At 32.4% G+C, this 22,746-nt stretch overlaps 1 protein-coding gene across 1 annotated transcript; it reads right to left on the reverse strand.

Moving 5' to 3' along the window:
• Window positions 1-1,256: 1,256 nt before the first annotated feature.
• Window positions 1,257-22,263, reverse strand: LOC111506914 (polypeptide N-acetylgalactosaminyltransferase 1). Its single transcript, XM_074170708.1, has 6 exons — window positions 21,593-22,263; window positions 19,536-19,699; window positions 18,134-18,412; window positions 16,675-16,922; window positions 13,149-13,378; window positions 1,257-5,646 (listed from the first exon to the last, which is right to left on the reverse strand). Exons 1-6 carry the CDS (start codon window positions 21,934-21,936, stop codon window positions 5,199-5,201), a joined length of 1,713 nt encoding a protein of 570 aa, XP_074026809.1. The 5' UTR covers window positions 21,937-22,263; the 3' UTR covers window positions 1,257-5,198.
• Window positions 22,264-22,746: the final 483 nt, after the last annotated feature.

The raw sequence follows: 22,746 nt of genomic DNA on the forward strand, positions 1-22,746 counted from the left end.
ATCAGAAAAGTTAAACTCCATGATGAGTTTGTTATGTATACATGAGTTGATGACAATTAACCGAACTTGTTTTTTAAAATAAAGGGGATATCTGTCAAAAATAAGCAAAACGTTAACTTTATCCTAGTTGCATACAATTTGGCATATGGATATAAAATTGCCGTAGACACAACTTTTTCAAGTAACTTTTTGTTAAATTCGATCTGAAAATGCACTTTTTCAATTTTTTTCAAAAAAAAAGTTGAATTTGACAAACACTGAACGTCAGTGGGTCACAATTGGCCACATCATTTTAAGTTAAATTTAAAGCACAAACAAGTGCATTGAAACTTTTCGAAAAAAAAGTTTCCCATATGGTGCGCACTTTAATGGTGACACTGTATATCATTCCTCCAGTCCCATTGAATTAAGAAATAAAAAATGAATGAAGATGATGTGTGTGATATGTGAGTAAAAAGTGCGAATGTGCAAGTTCATGACTTAAAAATATGTTTTCTGTCAACCAGCTGTGCACAATCAGGAAATCTTGCAACACCTGAACAATAATGTAGAGCCGCCAGTACCGTTATGTTGGACGACATATCAGATAGTTCCATTTCTGTTATATGAATGTTGAACAGAATAATACAGGTTGCTGAACAAATTCACGGGCTATCATCTATAAAACAACAGAAAGATACGATTTTATATGACCCTGTGATTCCTTCTCTCCTAAAAAAAGCAGTTGTGTAACCATTTTGAACCATCTTAGAATTGTCCCAAATGCGAATCCAGATATTCCTCTAATCGAAAGCTTTTAGGAAGTCTCAGAATTCTACTGAGGACGTTGCTGAAATTAATTTGTGTTTCATCATTGTGTTTTCTTGTGTCGAAATAAAAACACTTTTTTTCAATATTAATTTGTGATTATTCAGGAATAGCATTATTTTTTAAGTTGTTTTCTATAATTTTGTTCTATCTATGAATATTATTACCACTAAGCTCACAAATACCAGTAAAAAACGTATTAAAGGAAATGGTTTGTTATTTCAGTCAATTTCTGTAGTTCTTGCTCTGGAAGATGCCAAAATATTTCTTTGAAAATACTATCTATTCCACGAACATTTTCATCTTACTTCAGTTAGTTGAATATGAGTATTTCTATAAAATAAAACTTCAGGTCAAACTGCTGTATTTTTAGATTTCATGGGAATTTGGGAAATGTTATATTAGGCAATGACTATAAATAGAGGGGAGGAAAAATGAAAAAAAAAAAATCCTGATAATAAAAATATGTATATCAACAATGTCATTTAACAGAATAATATAAATACTCGTAAGCACACAAAGTTATACTGTCTTTTTTGTCATACTAATTATTAATTGAGCATCAATCTGTAAAATACGAAGTATGTTAGCAAAATCATTCTATCCATCGAATCTAAATGTGCAGAAAACAAAAATGTTATAGAAAATCACCTCTGTGTCATAATCTCAACTTTGTGATTTTACAGTTGTACTCATGGGGACTCTTGAAACATTTCATTTGAAAGTTGTCAATTGTAATGGTAATGTTTGAACATTCCTCATTAGAATGCCATTGATAAGTAACACGGAGAAAAATTACTTTAATGAGTAACAATTTTTTCTCTATGAATGTACAAACAAGGAGGTCACTTAAAACTACTATATCAAATTAGTTCTATTTCTTATGAAAATTGTGAAGTGAAAAGGTGACTGAATTGTTTAAAAATACTATATGTAAAATTTAAAGAAAATTGCTGATTATCAACTGTTGACTGACAAGAACATAGTGTGATGAACTTGAAACAATTAACATATGATTAACATTACATAAAATGTATATTGCTTCAAAATAACAGTACAGTTCACAAATCCATATTATTTTTAACGTATATAATTCCTTCTACTACATTTCTGTTGTGAGAGTTTATATATTGATATAATTCCATTTGTTGTACACTTCTTCATACAAAATCAAATATTGAAGATTTCATAATTATTTTTGATACAATTAGAACAATAAAAAATCATACATATGATATGAGGAAACCCTGTTATTTTAGTAATCACCAATCAACATATTCATAAATAAAGAGCAATCCACACTATTTTGTGTAAACTATCGGATTCTGAATTTTTTTGATAAAGCTATATTCATAAGATGGCAATAACCACAGCTCAAACAATGGAACACATTCATTTGAACCTCATTTAACCCATTTAGGGAGTTGCGAAAAAATGCATATTATTTTTATGAAATCATCATTTATACTCAGTCCGAAACATCTTGGAGATCAAAATGTTGATTCAATTCATTATAGGGAATATATGAATAATAAAATCATGGAAGATGCCACTTGTATTGGTCTATGAACACCGTGGGTATAATAGGTTTTCACGGTTAGCATACATGAATACTGTTGTACTTTTGCTTCTTTTGTACGGTCTTCCCACGATTCTGAAATTAAAATAGAGTACAGAAATTGAGCAACCAAATTGTTCCAAATTGAACTTCCACGCAATTGAACATTTTATCTTTTTGGTTTGTAATTGGAACTGAGGCTCGCTTTGAGTTGAAAAATGAATTCCAGCTGCAAAATAATACTTCTTTTCATAAAAGCTGGTGCAGCATAGGAGAACCTAAGATATTTACGAATAAAGTCCGCCATCATTTTTTTTTCAAGTACATTTTTGCGGTTATTTGGCAGTTGATTATTGATGTATTTTTTACTCTTTATTGTAATGTCTCATATACTCAACAGGATAAACACTCTTGCAATTGAATACAATGTATTATCATCTTGACAATAATGATAATCTAGAATCTAGACTGTAGTCTTTCTTGGGGTTTACTAGACCCACAGTTTACTACAGCCACAACATTCTGAAGCCGTTGTGTAATTCCCGCCGTACCATTGGGGGGAATTACACAATTTTTTCAGTGAACTAGTAGTCGGCATATTGAATGCGAGAGAGTTATCAAAATCTACTTTACGTACCCATTTATTTTTCAATTTTAGATGAATAAACCATTCGGGGACATTAATTAGTGATTAAATCCACAAAAAAAAACAGATAAACCTCTCTTTGCATTAGAGAACAATTTCAGTCCAGAAATATGACATATTTATATAGTTTTACAGTTCATCCCACTGATGAATTTCAGAATCAGCTACAAAAACATTCGGTTTTTCGATTAACGGACGTTGAAGTATATTTTTTGTTGATTGTGCAAGTTTATTCCCACACATTTTACGATTTTGATCAATTTTTATTGAAAATTTAAAACCGGGCGTGTGAACACTGCCTGAAGAAATTATTGTACACTGAAAGGGATTCTACAATTTTGTGAACTGTATAGTGAAAATTCCCACAATAAAGTATTACTTAAATACATTATCATGGATTTTAATTAAGTATTGACCAATTCACCACATAATTGGAAACAAAAAAGTGGTTGACAGTTTTTGAGAAACCAAAAAATATTTTACTTCAACGAGAGAGAAAAAATATTCTGTACTCGTTAGTTTATTGAAATCCAGGGATTAAATGGGTTGAATAAGTATTACTAAGTTATTGTCATGATTTCAACAAAAGATTATGATGTTTGTTGAATTTTTGAGCAGAAATTGGATAAAAATTTTATATATCTTGAAAGGATAAAATTTTTAAATAAATTTCATGTCATTACGTCAATGATGAATATACTACTTCTACTTTCAGTCTCAACTCCAATATTTGATAATGATATGTACAATTGCACATTATTCAGAAAGTTCTTGTATATATTAACAGTAATAAATATTGATTTATTTTGGGTAATTATACCATCACATTTTCTGATGCATGTTAGAAGGAAGAGATGTATTTTGTCTTGATAATGATGATTTATTTATCTATTGATCTAATCAAAGAAGTCACATCAACTTTCATACCTATAAATCAAACCCAAACTGCAATTTATAAATATACAGTCTCTTGATATTTGTGACATATTCGCAGATTCAATATAGAAATACAAGTAGGTTAGTTAGAAGACTGTATCCATGAAGCATAAATATTTCAAAAAAACTTTCATTTCCAGCAACAATAATCTTTTCCAGCTATTCTGTATAGTAGAATTTGACAAATAAAACCTATTAGAAAACAACAACCTTTCTGGATATCAGGGTATTCTTTTAAGACTGAAATTATAAAAAAAAATGAGACGACAATTAGATTAAATGGTATCCTGAGTCCTATTGTTGAATTTCCTTCTACAAAACAACCATTGGTGAGGGTTTGTTGTTGGGAAAGAAGTATTCTATGTACTATCTCACTCAAATGTTGATATAAAACAGCAAGGAAAAGACATATATGCCATTCAGAAAATAACCACTTTCTTGGCTAATACTATTGAATTACGATGAACTAATTTGCTCACAAAGGATATCCTTGCAGTGCAACTTGCTGATCGAGTGAAGAAATTCAGAGTGTTTTTGATTGAACAACAAAGTAGATCATGAAATTGTTCTTCTCGACTCGAACATTGTTTATGAGAAGTCGACACTTCTTTGACATAGTTAAAAAACATGTTCAAACAAATGTTGTATAGGGAGGAAAGTTTGACAGTCATGATGAAGATTCAAAATAATGTTTTCGTGGTAGAAGCTGGTTTGTAGGTAATCATTTGATTGATTTCAGTGATTTACAATTGCTAGATATCCACGGTAGTTTACAAAGATTACTAAATAATAGAAATCAATCCTTATTAATTAGTATGAAATGGGTCATTGTTTAAGAAGACAGTGATTCAAAATTAACGAATTTGACTATTCAGAATTTATAAATATTCTTAATTACTGAAAGAAATCTAATTTGCTGTACCTAGGAGCAACGGTCATAATTGGATTGTCGTTCCATTTCCAAACTACTCTGCTCTTTAGTTAGGAGCATATCTTTCAGTTCATTTTATTTCTGATCATTCGTGATTTTACTTGAAATTATTTCTTTTTATTTATTTATTCGAATGTTCTAATATTAGCCCATCTTGCTGTTCTAGATGATTTTTCAAATCACACCTCATTCATACTTTATGAAGTAAAACGGGAGTTTTGTCGAATATTCATTCATTTGTTGGACCCTAAGATTGAAAATACCTCTAGTAGCTGCCATCCAAAATGGTTTGCTCGAATGATTTGCTTTATAAAATAATATTACACAGCCATAGCAGTCTCATTGACTTTATCGAATTTCCATCTCTGGTAAAGTGTGTCTTTACAAATATCAGCCTTCACCCCTCCTCCATTTTCTACACCTTCGCTACTCAAACATCTGTTCACACTTGGATTGAAAATAGTACCATTTTTATGATACACCCAATACTGTTCCCTTTTATGCCCATGACACTCTGTTAGTTGAACATCATGCTCATTGAATACCTCTGAGCAGAAATTTTCCTTGCGCAGTTCACCTTTTTCACTTATTGAAAAATATTGGGACATTGCCATGTGAGGGTGACACTGGTAAAGGCCAAGAGGACCCACTTTATCATCTGCCAATTGAAGATCGTCCAAACACATTTCGAATTCTGTGCGTACCTGACCATGTGCTACAACATTTTCATCTGGTACAAACTTTTCTGGGTATACATTATCTAAATACCTGAAAACAAAAACAAATACATAGAATATGTCATTTCCAATTTTGAGAGTAATAACTGAAATGAACAATTGAAAATAAAATTCCTAAATTATATGGATATTCAGTTTAATATGCATAAATTAGGCATTTGAAAGAAATTAATAGTATAAAATCAAAATTAATCCCCAAATATTATTAAAGTAAGTAGTAGTTGGGGACTCAAACAGAAATAAAATATGCATACTAAATATTATTTTTTATGATTCTAATACATTAAGATCTACTACCATTAAAATATCAGAAAATTTCTACAAATGATGATTCAAGTGGTGGATACAAATGATGATTCAGATTAAATAATTGATTTATCTATCTGTCCGAAGTTGGGTAAAAATAATTAGAATGTTCTTCCTGAATTTCACTAGTTCGGACTTCCATTGTCTATTATATAATATAATTTTTTTTTAATTATTCTTTTTTACTTGTTTCAGGGATTTCAAATCATTTTATATAATAGACAATGGAAGTCCGAACTAGTGAAATTCATCACGAAACATTGTCAATCACCTTCAAACAAATGTTCTTCCTGATTCACAAGTGACATGAATAACGATCAATTTTTGGGAAAGATATTTTTTCATTCTGGATTTCCGAAAGATATTAAGGAGGTGCATTATTAAATAATGAAGAACATAACATGGACCGTCAAAATATTCAAGGTTTGAAGGGCATCAACATTGTTCACTCACCAAAGGTTAGGTTAGGTTAGGTTAAGGTTAAGGTTATTTTGAGCCAACCTCTAAAAAGAATGCTCTGTGATAGTTTCGTGCTAAGCCATTTTAACTACTGTGACTTCATATATGGGCCATACTTATATGTTTCAGATAAAAAAAGAATACAAAAAGTACAAAATTCTTGTTGCCGTCTAATTCATGGACTTCGTAAGTATGATTCAATTTCTGAAGCCTTTGAAAACTCCCGCTGGCTCAATATGAAAAACCGTTTGATTCATCATTTGGGTTGTTTTGTCCATAAATTGATCACCCTTCCCCATTCTCCTCTTTCAATACAAAACTAATTCTGCGTGAAAATATTCACTCAAGAAACATTAGACATAAAAACAAATTAACTATGCCACAACATCGCACTGCACAGTTTCAGAGATCATCTCTTTTGGTGCTGTAAAACTCTATAATTCATTGCCTGAGTAATTGAAGAGATTCAATATCAGGAAATTCAAATACAAATATAAAAATTATATCTATGATAGTCAGTAATGTCAACTTTTACTTTTTAGACAACAGATCAATTCAATTAAATTATTTATCAACTATCTTTAGAAGGTAATCACAAATTATTATTTTATTTACGGTTCTCATTTCGTGGTACCATCACTGTTAATTGCTTTTATTTTTGTATGTTTGCGTGCATTATGGAGTGGTGCTTGTTGGTTGAGTTAGAGTAGCTTTGAGCTAGACTTCGCCAAGGAGTAGAATCTCCTGTAAACTATTTTCATTTTCAAATATATCTTTGTATTGTTTTTTTTTGTATTATCAATATAGCCGATTTATTATTATTAATATTATTATATTTCAAGAAAGAGAGTAATATAATTTAAATCAGTAATTATTTATCTTGGGTGTATGGTGTATGACAATAATGTTCAGTTTTTTTTTTATTGTTACTTCAAACTTATCTAAATATAGCGGAATATTTTTTAACAGTGGAAAAAAACTTTTTTTGAAGTACATATTTGTAAAACAATCTGAATTTTTCCGAAAGAAAACATTAACACGATTCAAAATTTAGCATATGTAGGAAACAAATATAAACAAATCTTTTCACATATAATCAGTGGGAATATTTAAAGACTGGCTATAAATCAAATCATCTAAAGGAACAATTCATTCAAGCCAGTCACAACTCCCTACACTGTAATGGACTGTTAATGGACTGTTAATGGACTGACACCTATCAGAAAACAACTGCTCCTCTGGCTAATACCACGAAGGGCGTTGGATTATATCCGACAGGTGTCAGTGCAGGATTATTCACTAAAGTTATTCCTGCATATGCATTCCTCGAACAAGGCTGAAGCGGACAACAAACAACAGGTTTGTCATCGCCCCATCTGTCTGTGAACAAGGTAACCAACCGAAATTTTCTCAAATCCTCGTATAAGGAAAGAAAAATTGTGAAGGAAATAAAAATTGTGACATATAGTCAGTAGGCATACTTTAAAACTGGCTATAAATCAAATCATCTGAAAGAACAATTCGTTCATTTTCTTTCCTTATACGAGTTATTAAACAAATTTCGGATATGCGGTTGGTTACTTCCTTCACAGGCTAAAGAGCCCGAAACCGGTCTGCGTGTTCCAATAATTGAAAATCTATTGCGGCAGTTGTATTGCCAACAGCATATGCAGGAATAACTTCAGTGAAGAATCCTGCAGTGACACCTGTCGGATATAATACAACGCCCTTCATGGTATTAGCCCGGGAGTAGTTGTTTTCTGATAGGTGTCAGTCCATAGTCCATTAACCGACAGTGTAGAGACTTGAGACTGGGCTGAATGAATTGTTTCTTTAGATGATCTGATGAACAAATCTACCCTGGACATTAAGATGCATATATTAATTTCTGCAATTAGTTTAACAAAAAGCAACTTGGAAAATTATGAATAATTAAAAATAATTAACAATTATAAGCAATTAATAGATAAATCCAAATCAAAACTCCTGAGAAAGATGATCCCAAAATACTCATCAATAACTTTAATAACAAATTTGTTTCTGGAGTTGTGCAAAAGCATTTGACTGTATCAACTATATTATGATAATAATCTGACATCTGATATCAAGAAAACAACAAGTAGCCATATAAGCCACGTTCTATTCAGAATGCCTGATATTACAAACAGTCATTCCTCAAGGATTCAAGCACCTATTCAATTTTAAAATTTGAGAATATTTGAAGACAACTTCAAATCCAATATTCTACAAATCATGGAAGGAAAATCCTCAGGAAGTTTCTTTATATTAGTTGGTATTATTAGTTTTGAAGTCATGAAAGCAGCATATTAACTGGTACGAAACCAGATTAGGATATGGACCAATAAGAAGCACACAGAGTACTGGACAAAAGTACCTGGCAACAAACACAGTAGAACCTTCATTGGGGAACCGTCCGAGAAAAGAACCGATGAACTACTTCAATATAGTAGGTATCGGCTCAGAATAATTACAGGGTTACTAACCGGTCATTGTCCGCTCAGAGAACACCTTAATAAAATGGTGCTGTACAATGGAGACCTCAGCTGCAGATTATGCAACGAAGGATAGAAACAGTTCTACACATCTTATGCGAATGTTAGACACTGAATCACAGGAGGCAGGCAATATATGGACGTATGAAATTACGTCCAGAAGAATATGACGAACATCCAACACGGAACCTGTACAAACTAGCACAGGGAACGAGACTGATGGAATGGGTGTCATGAGAAGATGGGAGAACAAACGCAATAAGCCCAAGAGGCTGCAGTGTTTCCTGGAGACTTGGACTAAATGGACAAGTCAGGCAGCTCCCAAGGTCCAAAAAAAAAAGCAGCATATTATATTAGTATACACTCCGGAGGTAAAAATTTCCCCCTGCTAATTTCTGAACAGGTCAAGATGTCAAGGTCATACAAAGTTTAGGTAATAATACATACTTTTTAGAACTTTCTGTTAAGGAAAACGAAAATGTGGCATCACTAGTCGTCAAGAAGGTGCTATTAAGTTTTTCCAAATAGAGAGGAGGTCTTGAGATAACTTGTTTAATAGTTCAAAATCACGAATATGTCAATGGTAATTACTTTACGGCGAGTCATGGAAAAAGGGGAATATGCTAATGAAAAACAGGAAGTACTTTTAGCTGCAATATTTTTGCATACTGAGGTCTTTGAGATCAATCATCTAGGCAACGAAAAGAAGAGATATCAATGATTCTAGCTGTTAACAATAGTGACACTAGTTAAATACTGCTTTAAAGGAGGGTCCTGTTCTCACTATTTTTTAGATTAGTCAAGTTACTAGGTATTCTGAACCATAATGAATAAAGTACTGGGCTATGCAGGCAACTTACTCAGCCAAGTCTAAGGTAAATATCCTGAAGGGATACATACAACAGATCCCGAGTTTTTGATATGATGAACCAAGGAAGAAATACTTAACATGGGCCCATCAAAATCAGCACCAGGACCAAGATAGAAAGACTTTGACCTCCACATCTTTTCGATGAAAATATAAAACTGTCTATATAACACCTGGGTTGAAAAGTCCCAGCCACTAAGAAAGAAAAATCGTTTTCTTTGTTCGAAATTGACTTTATTCATCAACGTAATCTCCATCAAGAGCCACACAATCATTCCAGCGCCGCTCAAACATTTCAATACCATTTTTGTAGAACTATTTATTTTTTGCCTCAAAATAGGCCTCAGTTTCAGCAATAACTTCTTCATTCGAGCAAAATTTCTTACCGATGAGCATTTTTTTGAGGTTTGCAAACAGCCGGTAATCGCTGGGAGCCATATTTAACGAATATGGTATATGCGGAAGCAATTCGAAGCCCATTTTATGCAATTTTGCCATCGTTTTCATTAATTTGTGACACTGTACTTGTCTTGATGAAGCAGCACTTTCTTTTTCATCAAAAGAGGTCGTTTTTCCGCAATTTAAGCCTTTAAAACGCTCCAATAATACTATTTAATATTCACTGTTAATGGTATTTCCCTTCTCAAGATAGTAGATGAATATTACACCACGCACAATCCAAAATACCGAGGGCATAACCTTTCCAGCCGATTGTTGTGCTTTCGGGTGCTTTGGATGAAGTTGACCAGTTGCTTTCCAATCAGATGACGATCATTTTGATTCCGGAGTGAAGTGATGGATCCATGTTTCATCCATTGTCACATATCGACGCAAAAATTCTGGTTTGTTATGTTCAAACACTTCTCAGAATCATCAAGACTTTTTTTCAGCTAAGTCGCGCAATTTCACTTTTTGATCATTCAATTTGTGGATTTTTTTTATGTTTTTCTGGTGTTTACTGCCTCATTTGGACGTCCACTACGTTCTGCATCATCGTGTCTACGGCCACGTTTGAAGTCAGAAAACCAACGTTCAATTGTTGTTTCTGATGGAGCGGAGTCATTATAACACTTTTAAAGCCATTGCTTCGCTTGAACGAAATGGGGAATGTTCCTCAATTTGGGTTATTCCAGCAAATGCAATTCTGAACAAAATAAAGTTGAGTTCAATTCATGTGTTTTTCAAATTCACTTCGAAAAGTATTCACATTGATGTTTCAAATGTTGGGTTTTAATTTTTAAAGGGATTTGTTTCTAATTCACATATTGACAACAGCGCCTAGAAATAATTTATACCTACCTAGATATTCTACTTTAAAGAAGGAAAATTATCTTTATAAATCAACAATTAAGGCAAAATATAAATTATAGTTCAATACCACCTCCACAAGCCACATAAACAACAGTTGTTTTGTTATTTATTTATATAGAGGAAGATAGGTTAGGTGCATGAAATGTCATGTCACAGAATGTCTCGGAACTCAGAACATAAGTAAACAGAACAGCACGCCTCTGAAATATGTCCTCTTTGTTTGCCTCACACAGGTCACAGATTCATTGTCCTTTATTAGCTATAACCGATGTTGCCAAATGGTGAAATAGAAACGAATCCCTTTAAATGTTGACTGCATTATTTCATTCCTCTTTTTCAAGTATTTAAATAATTTTTTAAAGAAAAAGGTTGAAATGATGAGTTTAAAATGCGTTGTTTTAGAGCTTTTTTATTAAAACTACTTGATTTTTGTCAGGAGGAACATTCCCCATTGTTTTTGATCCATTGTTTTGAAAATAACAAAAGTAGTGTCACTCTTAGCACAATAACTCACAAATTTATGGGTAGAATATCATGAAATTTCAACAGCTGTCTTTTGAAGGTTAGAACTAACTGAAAAGCGGTAAATACAATAAGACTAGCGCCATCTATGTGTTAGGCCTGAGACTTTTCAGTCCATGTAGTAGGTTGAATATCTGGGAGAGATACTAGATTCTAGACCGACTTGGAACAAGAACGCAATAAAAAGGCAGTGAATGGCCAGACCTACATAAGAGACGTGGAAGTTGAAACTAGACATGGTAGATTAACTGTACTCAATGGTGGTTGAACACATGATTACTCATCCTTTTTTTGTTTGATGTCCCAGTTCGAAATATCTATTTATTTATTTAATAATTTACTTAAAAAAGAGAAAATTACAATTCAGTTTACATAGAATTGAAACTTACAAATAACTAATACCAGCTGTCGCCTCCTACAAACGATAAGACCTAGAAGTCTGAACTTGTGCAGGCTAAGGATTAACGAGGAAGTGAAAATTGATACAGATTTTTTTAAACAGATATACCTAAAGTTTTTTGGTCCGATGTGGACTTGGTTTGTTAAATGATGATTATCCTTATTGATTTTTCGGTAATTAATTAATGGAACCTCCAAATTAATTTGTCCGCTTTTTAATCTATTGTTGACAAATTAATTTGCAGGTAGAGGTTCCACTAGTTAATTAAGGAAAAATCAATTAGGATTATCATCATTTAACAAAGTCCACATCGGAGCAAAAAACTTTAGATATATAAACAGCTTACCCTTGTCTTTAGATTCAGTATCAATTTGCTTCTCCTGAAGATGCTAATCTTGTTAGCGAAACGCGCGTCGAGTGCAAAAATATTAGTTTGGTGTTAGGGTAATTGATCTCTAGAAAAAGTTTTCAAAATCGATTTGCAAAACCACACACTACCTCACCTAACCCCACGAACACACGGCACTGATAAAGAAATATTGTGAAACGGACAAAAAATTGGTATTCAGCCAGTCCAGCTATCCGAGCCTTTATTCCTTAACTACATTTGATAGCACGTTTTACTTACTATCTCGGCGACTAGGGGCCACAGGCAAGAAATGTTTATGACTGTACCAGGGACGCTTTGAACATAAAATCACTGGTAGTATATACATTTCCCATTTGCCAGGCAGTGATTATGAACACCCCTCGTAGTGCTCTTATTTTTATTGTCATTCCAATTGGGAATGGATAGACAACATTTTATATTTTAGAGCACGTTGATAAAAGTATGTTTTTGATTGTTTTACCTGTTTCCAACATTTTTTTGAATTTTAGAGCTTGTTTTTCAAAATGTTTTCTATCATTATTTTATTCTACATGTCATCAGGTATATGTTCTACAATATTTCAGTTTTAGGTATATAGACATGAAAATTGTTCTATGACCATAAAGCATGTTTTGATTCTGATATTGGTGGACAGTTTGCAATGACTGAAATATTTTGAAGTATAAAGAATCAGATTAGGAATTTTACAATATTTCTGTAAGTTGTTGGTAATGTCAAAGCATCTGAAATAGATAGCTCTATTTATTATGTATGTATCACTCACCATTTGAAAGATTTACATCGTAGTTTCTGCCTAAGTTGTTTCCTGTGTGTTAAATCACCAACTATTGGGTTATTTTCAAGTCCCGGCTGATGCATGAAGAATAATCTCTTATAATCATCCATCCAGACATGAGCCAATCGAGCGGTATTAATGCCATGAGTGTCCTTGTTATCCGGGAAGGAGTAAGGGTGAAAATCACGAAAAATATGTCCCACTCGTGAACAAGGAACCTGAAAATGAATATTGCGCATATTTTAGTTTCTTGGAAGAACATAATCCAATAATGAAAAAAATATACGTTCACTATTAAACATTTTCGTATTCAACTGCTTTTGATGTTGTTTCTTGAAAATATAAATCAATCAAAAGTAATGAAAGGAGAATACTGTTGAGGTCATAGTCAGAGCATAGAAGGTCATCAAAAAATCGCCTATGGAACAATGGAGTGCAGCTGTCTAATGTACTTATCTTAAATAAAGATCATCACCCTGTTTACACATATTGAACGCAAGCGAATTATCCAGAAGCTGCCGAAGCTTACGGTAGTGTACATACAGGAATATTCGTCCTGACTATAAATACGAGCGAATTGCCGAGATCCCCACAGAATAGTTAGAAGATTAGATTAAGTCAGTTCGGAGATTTACAAGACTATTTCCAAAAGCAAGTGAAAGTGAACAAGTGAAATAGTAAAACAATGTAGTTGAAGTAAGAAATGTTGAGTTATCAAATATCACCCTTGAAGTCATTAGGTACATGGAAGGTGATATGATCCAAATTGTTACAAAATAAAGCTCACATTAGGTAGACTTTAGTCAGTATGAAAATGCTTGAGAAAGCTATTGTATAACAAAACTTGTGTTGCGGTGTACTGTCCAGTGAAAATCTCACAATAAAGTACGTTATGGGTTTTCATCAAGTATCAGCCAATTCCGTCAGACAGAACAACAAGAAATGAAAAAGAAATCGAGATCAAGAAACGAGAATACTGTAATAAGTGCCCTTTTGCCAATGCTCAGAATTCGAGGAAGTCGACGAAGGTCATTTTCGCCTGGTCCTGAGTCAAAGATTTGATGATTTATATATTTTCAGTGAACATATACTTGATCAGAATCGAAAAAAAAAATTTTGTGTCCGACCGAAAGTTCGGTTTCGGTCGAGTTTCGGCAAAAAAACGGGTTTCGGTTTAGTTTCGGTTTCGGCGCCAACCCTGCCGAAACTACGACCGAAACTGCATTCGGGAGTTCCCGCGCTGTGATCGGTCATGTTCGGCGCTTTGAATTTCATACAATCGACGAAGATATTTTGCCGCTTCCACATGCCTAATCATGTCGTAACTATTGTGATATTAGGTATCAACTCAAATAAGTAATTTCATATTTAATATTTATTGAAAACCCATCAATAATATTCAAAAGAAGAATCTACACATACTCAAATGAACACCTCACCTATTTTAAGTATTTTTAAGGTGCAATTAATATTTTTTCTTGAATAAGGGTTTATATGTTGATTATAAATAAGTAAAAATGTCGAAGAGTACATAACGTTGTGATTTAAAGATAAGAAAATAAAAACTGACTGATTATAATAACGTTTTTTTTTTTATTTTTCCCTCAAAACATAATACTTGTAAGGAAGTTTCGGTTTCGGCCGAAACTGAGACCGTTGCCGAAATTCGTTTTCGGTTTCGGTCGCAAAAACTAGTTTCGGTCGCAAAAACCAGTTTCGGTCGGACACTAAAAAATTACAAATATTATTGAAAAATCATCACAAATATGCTGATTATTCATATTACTTTCAGAATTAAACTGTAAAAAATGTCTGATACAACTTATTCCTCTTAAGTATACCGGCTCACTCAGAAATAACTTTTTCTGCTTTAATTTGTTTATCTGTTTAAAATCTGTTTTTCCGTTAATCAGATGTTGCCCTCATAGGAACGACAACTCTCAGAAGTTGAGAAACTTGTGCGAGCTAAGGACTAACAGGTCTTACCTAAAACATTCCTACGAAAACTGACATATATCATTCGTAAGAAATGTTGGATACAGTAATGAACTGAAAAGTATTTAGGTACATGAAATTTTGAACCCAGGATTTTGAGTAAAATCATCCAAATTCTCCATGTTTGTTGGTAATTTTGTCTGATGTTGTAATGGGGCTTGAATATCATTGAATATCTTGTCTAAAATTATATAAAAACTGGTAAAAAAACGAGTAATATCCTTCCTCGAGAAAAAGAATGTGATAAATTTATTCCAATTTGGCTTTCAGTCTTCAACAGGTACACAAGACGCCATATTTTCACTCCTGGAAAACCTTTACATCAATCTTAATGACAGAGAATCTGCGGCGGCCATGTTTTGTGACCTAACCAAAGCCTTCGATTGTGTAGACCACATGCTGCTTCTTTGCAAGCTGGAAGTTTACGGGTTTAGAGGATCGGCATTACTTTGGTTTAAGACGTACCTTTCTCACCGGCGGCAGAATGTTCTATAAGATGGAATTTCATCAGAGGAACGTTTCATTGACAGTGGGGTTCCACAAGGTTCCGTTTTGGGACCGGTATTGTTTCTCATTTATGTCAATGACTTGGTCCATGTTAATATAAGTGGTAAATTCACATGTTTCGCTGACGACACCACTATCCTCTGGCATAGCAATACAGCCTCCAATTTACTTGATCAAATCATCGTCGACATAAGAACGGTTAAAGAGAGGTGTGATTCCAATCTCTTATCATTGAACATCGATAAAACAAATGTGATCACGTTTAGATGTAACATAGGGGAAGTACACTTGGAAAATGTAAAAATTGAAAATTTGGAGAAAAACAAATTTCAGGACTCTTCATTGATGAAAATCTAAAATTTGATTTCCATGTCGACTACTTATGTAAAAGACTAGCTGCAGGATGTCATGCAGTGAGAGTTGTTGCAAGAGAGTTAGACACTACTATCACAAGATCAGATTATTTTGTAACACCGCAACTTATAGTACACGTCAGTCTTACTCCGTTTCCCTTCCCACACCTTCTCTAGCCCTTACACAAAATTCTATTATTTTCAATAGCAAGAAGTTATTTAACCACCTTCCCATTAATTTAAGGCGAATATATAATGAAAAGAAATTCAGAAAGAAAGTGAAAGAATTCCTTGTTGGGAGGCCCTATTATAGTGTGGACGAATTCTACAAGGCTCTATCGAATAATTGACATGTAGCTTTGTGTAAACAAGTTATTGAAACCAACACGAAATGGCTATCAATGTTCATTATGTAGAATTATATATTTACGTTTACTTAATATTCATAAATTCATGTACTTATATTTGTAGCTGTTCAGCTGGACTCAATATTGTTCTGTCCATATACTCTGCTCCTGTGTTTAAGCATTATTTTATAATTTATATTTGTTAATTGTCCCTTATACATGTTTTACTTTACTAGACTTTGCCAATAAGATGTATATATCTTGGGTAATAAAGCATATTTTGAATTGAATTGAAATAAATTATACACATACCGTTTCTAGTCGTCCACCACACTGCCATATTCTGAAAGACATTTCCAAATTCTCTCCACCCCATCCATCCATTTGTTCATCATAGGAACCAATATCCCAGAAGAAGTTACGGTCTATTGCAAATAATCCACCTGCCATGGTAGGTGACTTCACTGGAGTCAATTTATGTTTATCTTCTTCGTTTTGAATGTCTATCCAAGTGAAATGGCCAGACCACGAAAATCCACCAACTTGAAAGCTGCTGTCTCCTTGAAACAAAAATCAGAAATAAATAAAATCAACATTCTGACAATTCAATTAAAGGCCACATGTTGAGTAAATTTTACAGAATAGTACACAATTTTCCAGACAAAACTTTCAATACAAATTCTTTAGACAAAATATGAATATTTGAACAAAAGGGTGAATGATGATTTCAATAAGTTTTTTTCAGATTATATCAAAAATTAATGAGTTCGAAATGACGAATGAAATACCATGTATTTTGTTTTTAACATTTTTTATTGACCTATTGAAGCTTGGGTACTGCAACCGTTACCAAATCGCCTTTGATAATGTCTAACGCAGTTGTAGATTAAACGTTAGACCATGGCCAGAAAAAACCGGAAAAAAGCTCTCCTATGGCCTATTCCATCATATTGAAAGAAAATTTCTAGAAGTTATTAAATTGTAATAAATCAGATACGAATACTTTTGTTCACACTTTTATACAATAGTATACTATGGGCCCTAAAGAGGAACCTATCTTTTTTATTTGAAGAGATAGACCAATGGTTACTTTGGAGAAGTTCAGAATCGAAAATTCAAAATGAAAAAAGTTTGCCGTCTGTCTGTCTGTCTCTGCAGATGGGATGGTGCTCTATCTTTTCAAAGAAAACAGGTCCCGATTTGGAAAGATGTTTTTTCGACATTTATCCGCATGAAAAAATTTTGAAAAAAATTTAAACAAATAATTAAATTTTGCATACTTAATACACATATTTCTGCTTGTATGAAATGAGAGTTGCCTTTTGAGCCACATGGCTCAGATGCACCGCAGGGTGTGAGCCTAACGTAGTCACAAACTCAAAAGTATTGATTTTTTACAAGCTTTTATTTAATTTGGATTGTATATCTCTATGTACATCAGTTCGGGCCAAATCTTGCAACTGCTGCATGATAAACTAAGTGTTGCCATTCTACATACAATATGGTGGACTGCAAAGATGTCCGAATAGTTTCTTAAGCACTCTCTTGATATGGGTAACAAAAAATGAAAGGATATAATGTAAGTGATTGAGGGTTTTTCTAATTTACCATCTTCATTGATTAGATCGAAAGCCAATATACTGTGGGTTTTATAAGCTTATATTCTTTAGATAAACATACTCTCATTCACTCAATTACCAGGTTTAGGTTTACACTGTCATATAAGGTAACTATTCATTTCGAAGCAATAATTCTATTTTTGAAAACTTACCATTTGTAGAATAAGCTAAATTGTTAGCTTCAATAACATCTATAATGGGTACTAGGACAGCAGTGCGATCTTCTTCTATTCTCGATAGTAAAGGTTCCACCCAATCTTCAGTTGCTTCACAATGTGCATCCAGGAATATCAGAACATCACCTTGAGCTGCTCGAGCCCCTTGTAATCGAGCTCTTATCAAACCGAGTCTGTGCTTGAGATGTATAATTTTAATGTTATAGTTTCTCAACCTAGTTTCTATATAGTAATCGAGGAGACCGTTCAGATTTTCTAGAAGAAAACGTTGGAAGTAATTGCAATGATACAGTGAGTTTCAAAAAGTTTGTACTGTAAGGGAAACTTTTTTATTATCCATTTGTCAGAAAATTGAATTCCTGATGAAATTTGGTGTATTAGGCGCCTCCTTCATATTACTATAGTAATATTTCAATGCGAAATTTAGTCCAATTTATTATTCGAACTAGTATATCGATGTTTGTTGAAAATGGTTTAAATTTTTACTATTTTTTTTATGCATAATTGATATTTCACTGTGTATGTATGTCCATAATAACTATCAGTATGATTTAATGACAAGAAATAATTGACTAAATTAATTAATGCTAAACAATTAAGTAATACAAATCTGTAAGTTTACGATCACTTTAATCATAGTATTACCTTAAAGGATACTTCTAATTTACATATGTAATAAACATAAATAAAAACCAAATTACGAAAACTTTCAGAAACCTGAATAATCAATCACTAAATCCTAAATTTCCACATGTCTTCCTTCCATCGCTAAACATTTTATTGTTCGTGCACAAAATTTTTTATTGACATTTTATAAAATAGATTTCAGTACAACCCTGCCTAATAACATTTTCTAAACCATTGATATTTTGAAATTTGTCTTTCAGCATACACTTTTTCTTAAAAAAACATACTTTTTTTCCAAACAAAAGTTTGTACTTATTAGAACAGTACATATTAACGTTTATCGTATATTAATTAGGAATAATTTCATATTTCACTTTGAAAATTCGTCTATGAATTGTCAAAGTCACATTACCTTTGACTTTTTGACATTTTAAGAAGTAAACAATTTTGCGTTTTTCAAGTGTGAGTGTTAGCATCATGAAATTCATTACCTAATTAGAGATTTGTCCGTATAAATTCATTCATAATGCTGAGTGCAAATGACAAAACTGAAATAATTCTAATTCATGGAGAAAATAGAACAAATAGAGAAACGGCAGAAATATTTAATCTGCGTCATTCCGAAAATCCGGTTGTCACACAACTGTAGCACGGATTTCTCAAAAATGTTTGTGACATTTTTAAAAATTTTTCATTACACTATTACGATAGTAATCAAATAAAATTGTATTGAAGATGAACATATAATTACCTTCAGTACTAGCATCGTCCACCAAAATAATTTCTTTTAATAAGTGACTGGGTGTTTGTAGAATAACACTCCATATTGTCCTCAAAATAACACTCATCAGCTCATTATAAAATATCACAATAACTGATGTTTTCAGTTTAGGATTGTATTTGAATCTTTTACACCTGAAAAAAAAATTAATTTAATAGAAATATCTATTTGAATAAATATTGCAAATCCATTTGAATACTACCCAACCAAGTAAAATGAATTAGTTTGGAATTTACAGAGGAAACTAAGTAAAATGCTTCAAAAAATATCAAAGTTTCACAAGTTATTTCATATTAACCACAAAAAAAGGTTTGAAAACACCTAGATCAAATTGAATTAAATACTGACCAAATATATAATATGGACTGCAGATAATAAAGTGTACAATTGAAAGATGACCAGAAGAGGTATAGAAACAGTTAGGATGTAAAGAAAATCATAACCCAAACTAAATATTACTTTACAACTAAACTTGAAACTGAAAAAAATGCCACTGATGTTCATCATCCATATCATTAATCTCTGGAAAGTGTCTTTTCTGATACTTCACAGGTAGAACCCAATTTACAAAGAAAAGGGCTCTCCTGCAGTTCTTATAGAACTGTTGCTTCATTTTCTTAAATTTCGAGTTATTAAATTTTGTCAAAGATTAGTTAAGAATAGATGACTTTTGCGACTTCTCAATATTCAAACGAATAAGTTTAGAAATTCGTCTCTCTCTAATTTCATTCGTCTTGACTGAGCTTCTATATTTGTCTTCCTGTAGTATATTTCTGTACTATATTTCACTTACTATGTATGTCACTTACTAAAATTAAAATGGTATAAAATACATTCAACTCATGGTGTAGAAGTTCATGTAAAAGAATACATATATTCAACATGAGCAAATCAGATGATTTTATGGACAATGCAATTTATTATATTCCTAGTAATCACTCTAAATTTTATAATACTGAGGCTCAAGCTGGTTTGTCATACCTGGGTCAAATAATTTGTTCATGTATATTTGAATGTAATAGTTAAGTACTTGTAATTTGAAAAATTACAAAATCGAAAATATAGGTATAAAATTTTTTGCTTCCTGAAAAAAAAAACAGTTCGATACTCAGATTACACTTCTTTATTTATTTATGTATATTTGAATGTAACAGTTACTTGTAATTTGAAAAATTACAAAATTGGAAATATATAAAATTTTTTGCATCCTGAAAAAAACAGTTCGATACTCAGATTACAATTCTTTCCATTCACTTTCTTACAATGGGATGAGGGGGATGATCTGATTACTCAACTAACGATATGTATGAAGTATTCTAAAAAAGCCTCCACCTCTCCTGTTCTCTTTGGTAATGACTTATATCTCAAATGAATTGCAGATGGATATTTAGGGCAAACAAATCAGTTTATACTTTTCAGATACATTATCTGCTAAGGGAAGTCACACACCAATATTCAGCCAAGTTTTGTAAGAGGTTTTTGCTGGTAAAACTGACTCCAGAAAAGGAGTTAAGAAGGTATACCCTCAAGTTTTCCCTAAAATCATAAATTTTATGCCAACCTGCCAAAGACATGAAACCAGTTTTAAAAATTAAAGAGCAGTTTCCCAGGAAACAACTCTCTCACACCTTATGTTTAGTGTTTACACTGAAAAATAAATGGAATAATGATGAAAGTACTAATTTATCAACATTACTATGTTTCCACATATCTTACTAAATCTTTAATGCCAAAGGAAACATCAACTTTTTCTACATATCAGTATTTATAAAATGCTGCCAAAAGATAGCAGCAAATCTGAATCTATCCGAAATTTTATTTCATTTGGTTTGACCTAGAGAAGTCACTGAAAAATCGATACAATTCATGGGTGATTTCGTAAAAAAATTGAATACCAAACAATGTATTGCCAAATTGATATATAAATATTATGTTCATTTTATATAGCCATTGGATACTTGATCCATGTACTATTTCAATACTATCTATGTTTACCATTTCACAGATTTGCCTTGAATTTTACTTACTTCTTGTTTCTTGGGTCCCGTAATTTTCTATTCAAAGGCATCCTATCACTCAGTACAGTATTCAGAGCAAAAGTTTTGAGCGCCTTTTCCCCTTCCTTTGCATCATTTCCTTCAAGAAAACTAGGATCTCCATTGTCCCCTAAATTTGGTATAATCCGACGTTCATAATCCGTTAGTTTTTTCTCAAAAATTTGGGTAGAATTGTTATCCAATACAAGTTGGCCACTTTCTAAATTTTCATTTGTCTTCAGTTTTGATACAATAATTATCAATAATAGTGTTACTAATAAAGCTAATATCAACCTGGCGTGGATTCTTTTCAATCGAACACATTTCATTAACATACTTTTATAGGAAGCAGCTGCTTTGAACACTATAAATTTTCTAATCACACTACATTGAAAACATTACATTTGGGGAAGATGATTTGATTTGTTGGCATTATGCTAATTTACATTTTATGAAATCGTTAAGGTGGCTTTTTCGAAACTGTTACCGTTAGATTATACTTGAACGTGTTTTGATCTGGACATAAAAAACTTTTGAAAAACAAGTTATAATCATATTGTGTGTATTGGATCAATCAAAATTTGAGAAATTATAGGTTATGTTGACTCAGTTGACAGTTGACTGTTGAGGGCAGTTTTTTAAATTTTAGATTTGTTCGTAACCACTATTTTGGTACTATTAGCACAGAATAGTAAGTTGAAAGCGGAGCCTTTGATTTTTATTCGGTGTTTTCAAACACCTTGATAATGATACTTCAGTGTAGATCTGAGGGTCGGCTTTGTCCAATACGTACAAAAAGTTCAGGACCGTCTTTAGTTTTAATATCGTCCCAGATATTCTGGAAGAACTTCTAGAACTATATTCCAAAAATATTTGAATTTTTATTCATTCATATATTTGAATATTTTTATTGTGGGGGAGGGTACATGAAATAATGAAAGGCATATAAACTTCTATAGCAGAACTAGACAAATGTTATTAATAGATCTTGACTTCAATATTGGAAATAAAGTTATACACAATATAATTATAAAAAATAATTTCAAGGGTGTATAATATAAAATGCAATGTTTTATTGGAAAAAACGAAGAATACTTAATACACTTACTTTCAGGTGAGCACTGATGATGACGAAAGTCGAAAGC

The sequence above is a fragment of the Leptinotarsa decemlineata genome, unplaced genomic scaffold, assembly GCF_025532065.1.
Source record: "Leptinotarsa decemlineata unplaced genomic scaffold, Ldec_3_MD MMD2_P_RNA_scaffold_9, whole genome shotgun sequence".
Taxonomy (NCBI): domain Eukaryota; kingdom Metazoa; phylum Arthropoda; class Insecta; order Coleoptera; family Chrysomelidae; genus Leptinotarsa; species Leptinotarsa decemlineata.

Bases quoted from the DNA above. Each gene is read 5' to 3' on its own strand.
- LOC111506914 (XM_074170708.1), bottom strand. From the start codon at position 21,936: ATGTTAATGAAATGTGTTCGATTGAAAAGAATCCACGCCAGGTTGATA. The intron at 18,413-19,535 runs GTAATTATATGT...GTTTTCTTCTAG, and splicing joins GGACGATGCTAGTACTGAAG to AAAATCTGAACGGTCTCCTC. The intron at 16,923-18,133 runs GTAAGTTTTCAA...TTTTGTTTCAAG, and splicing joins TTTAGCTTATTCTACAAATG to GAGACAGCAGCTTTCAAGTT.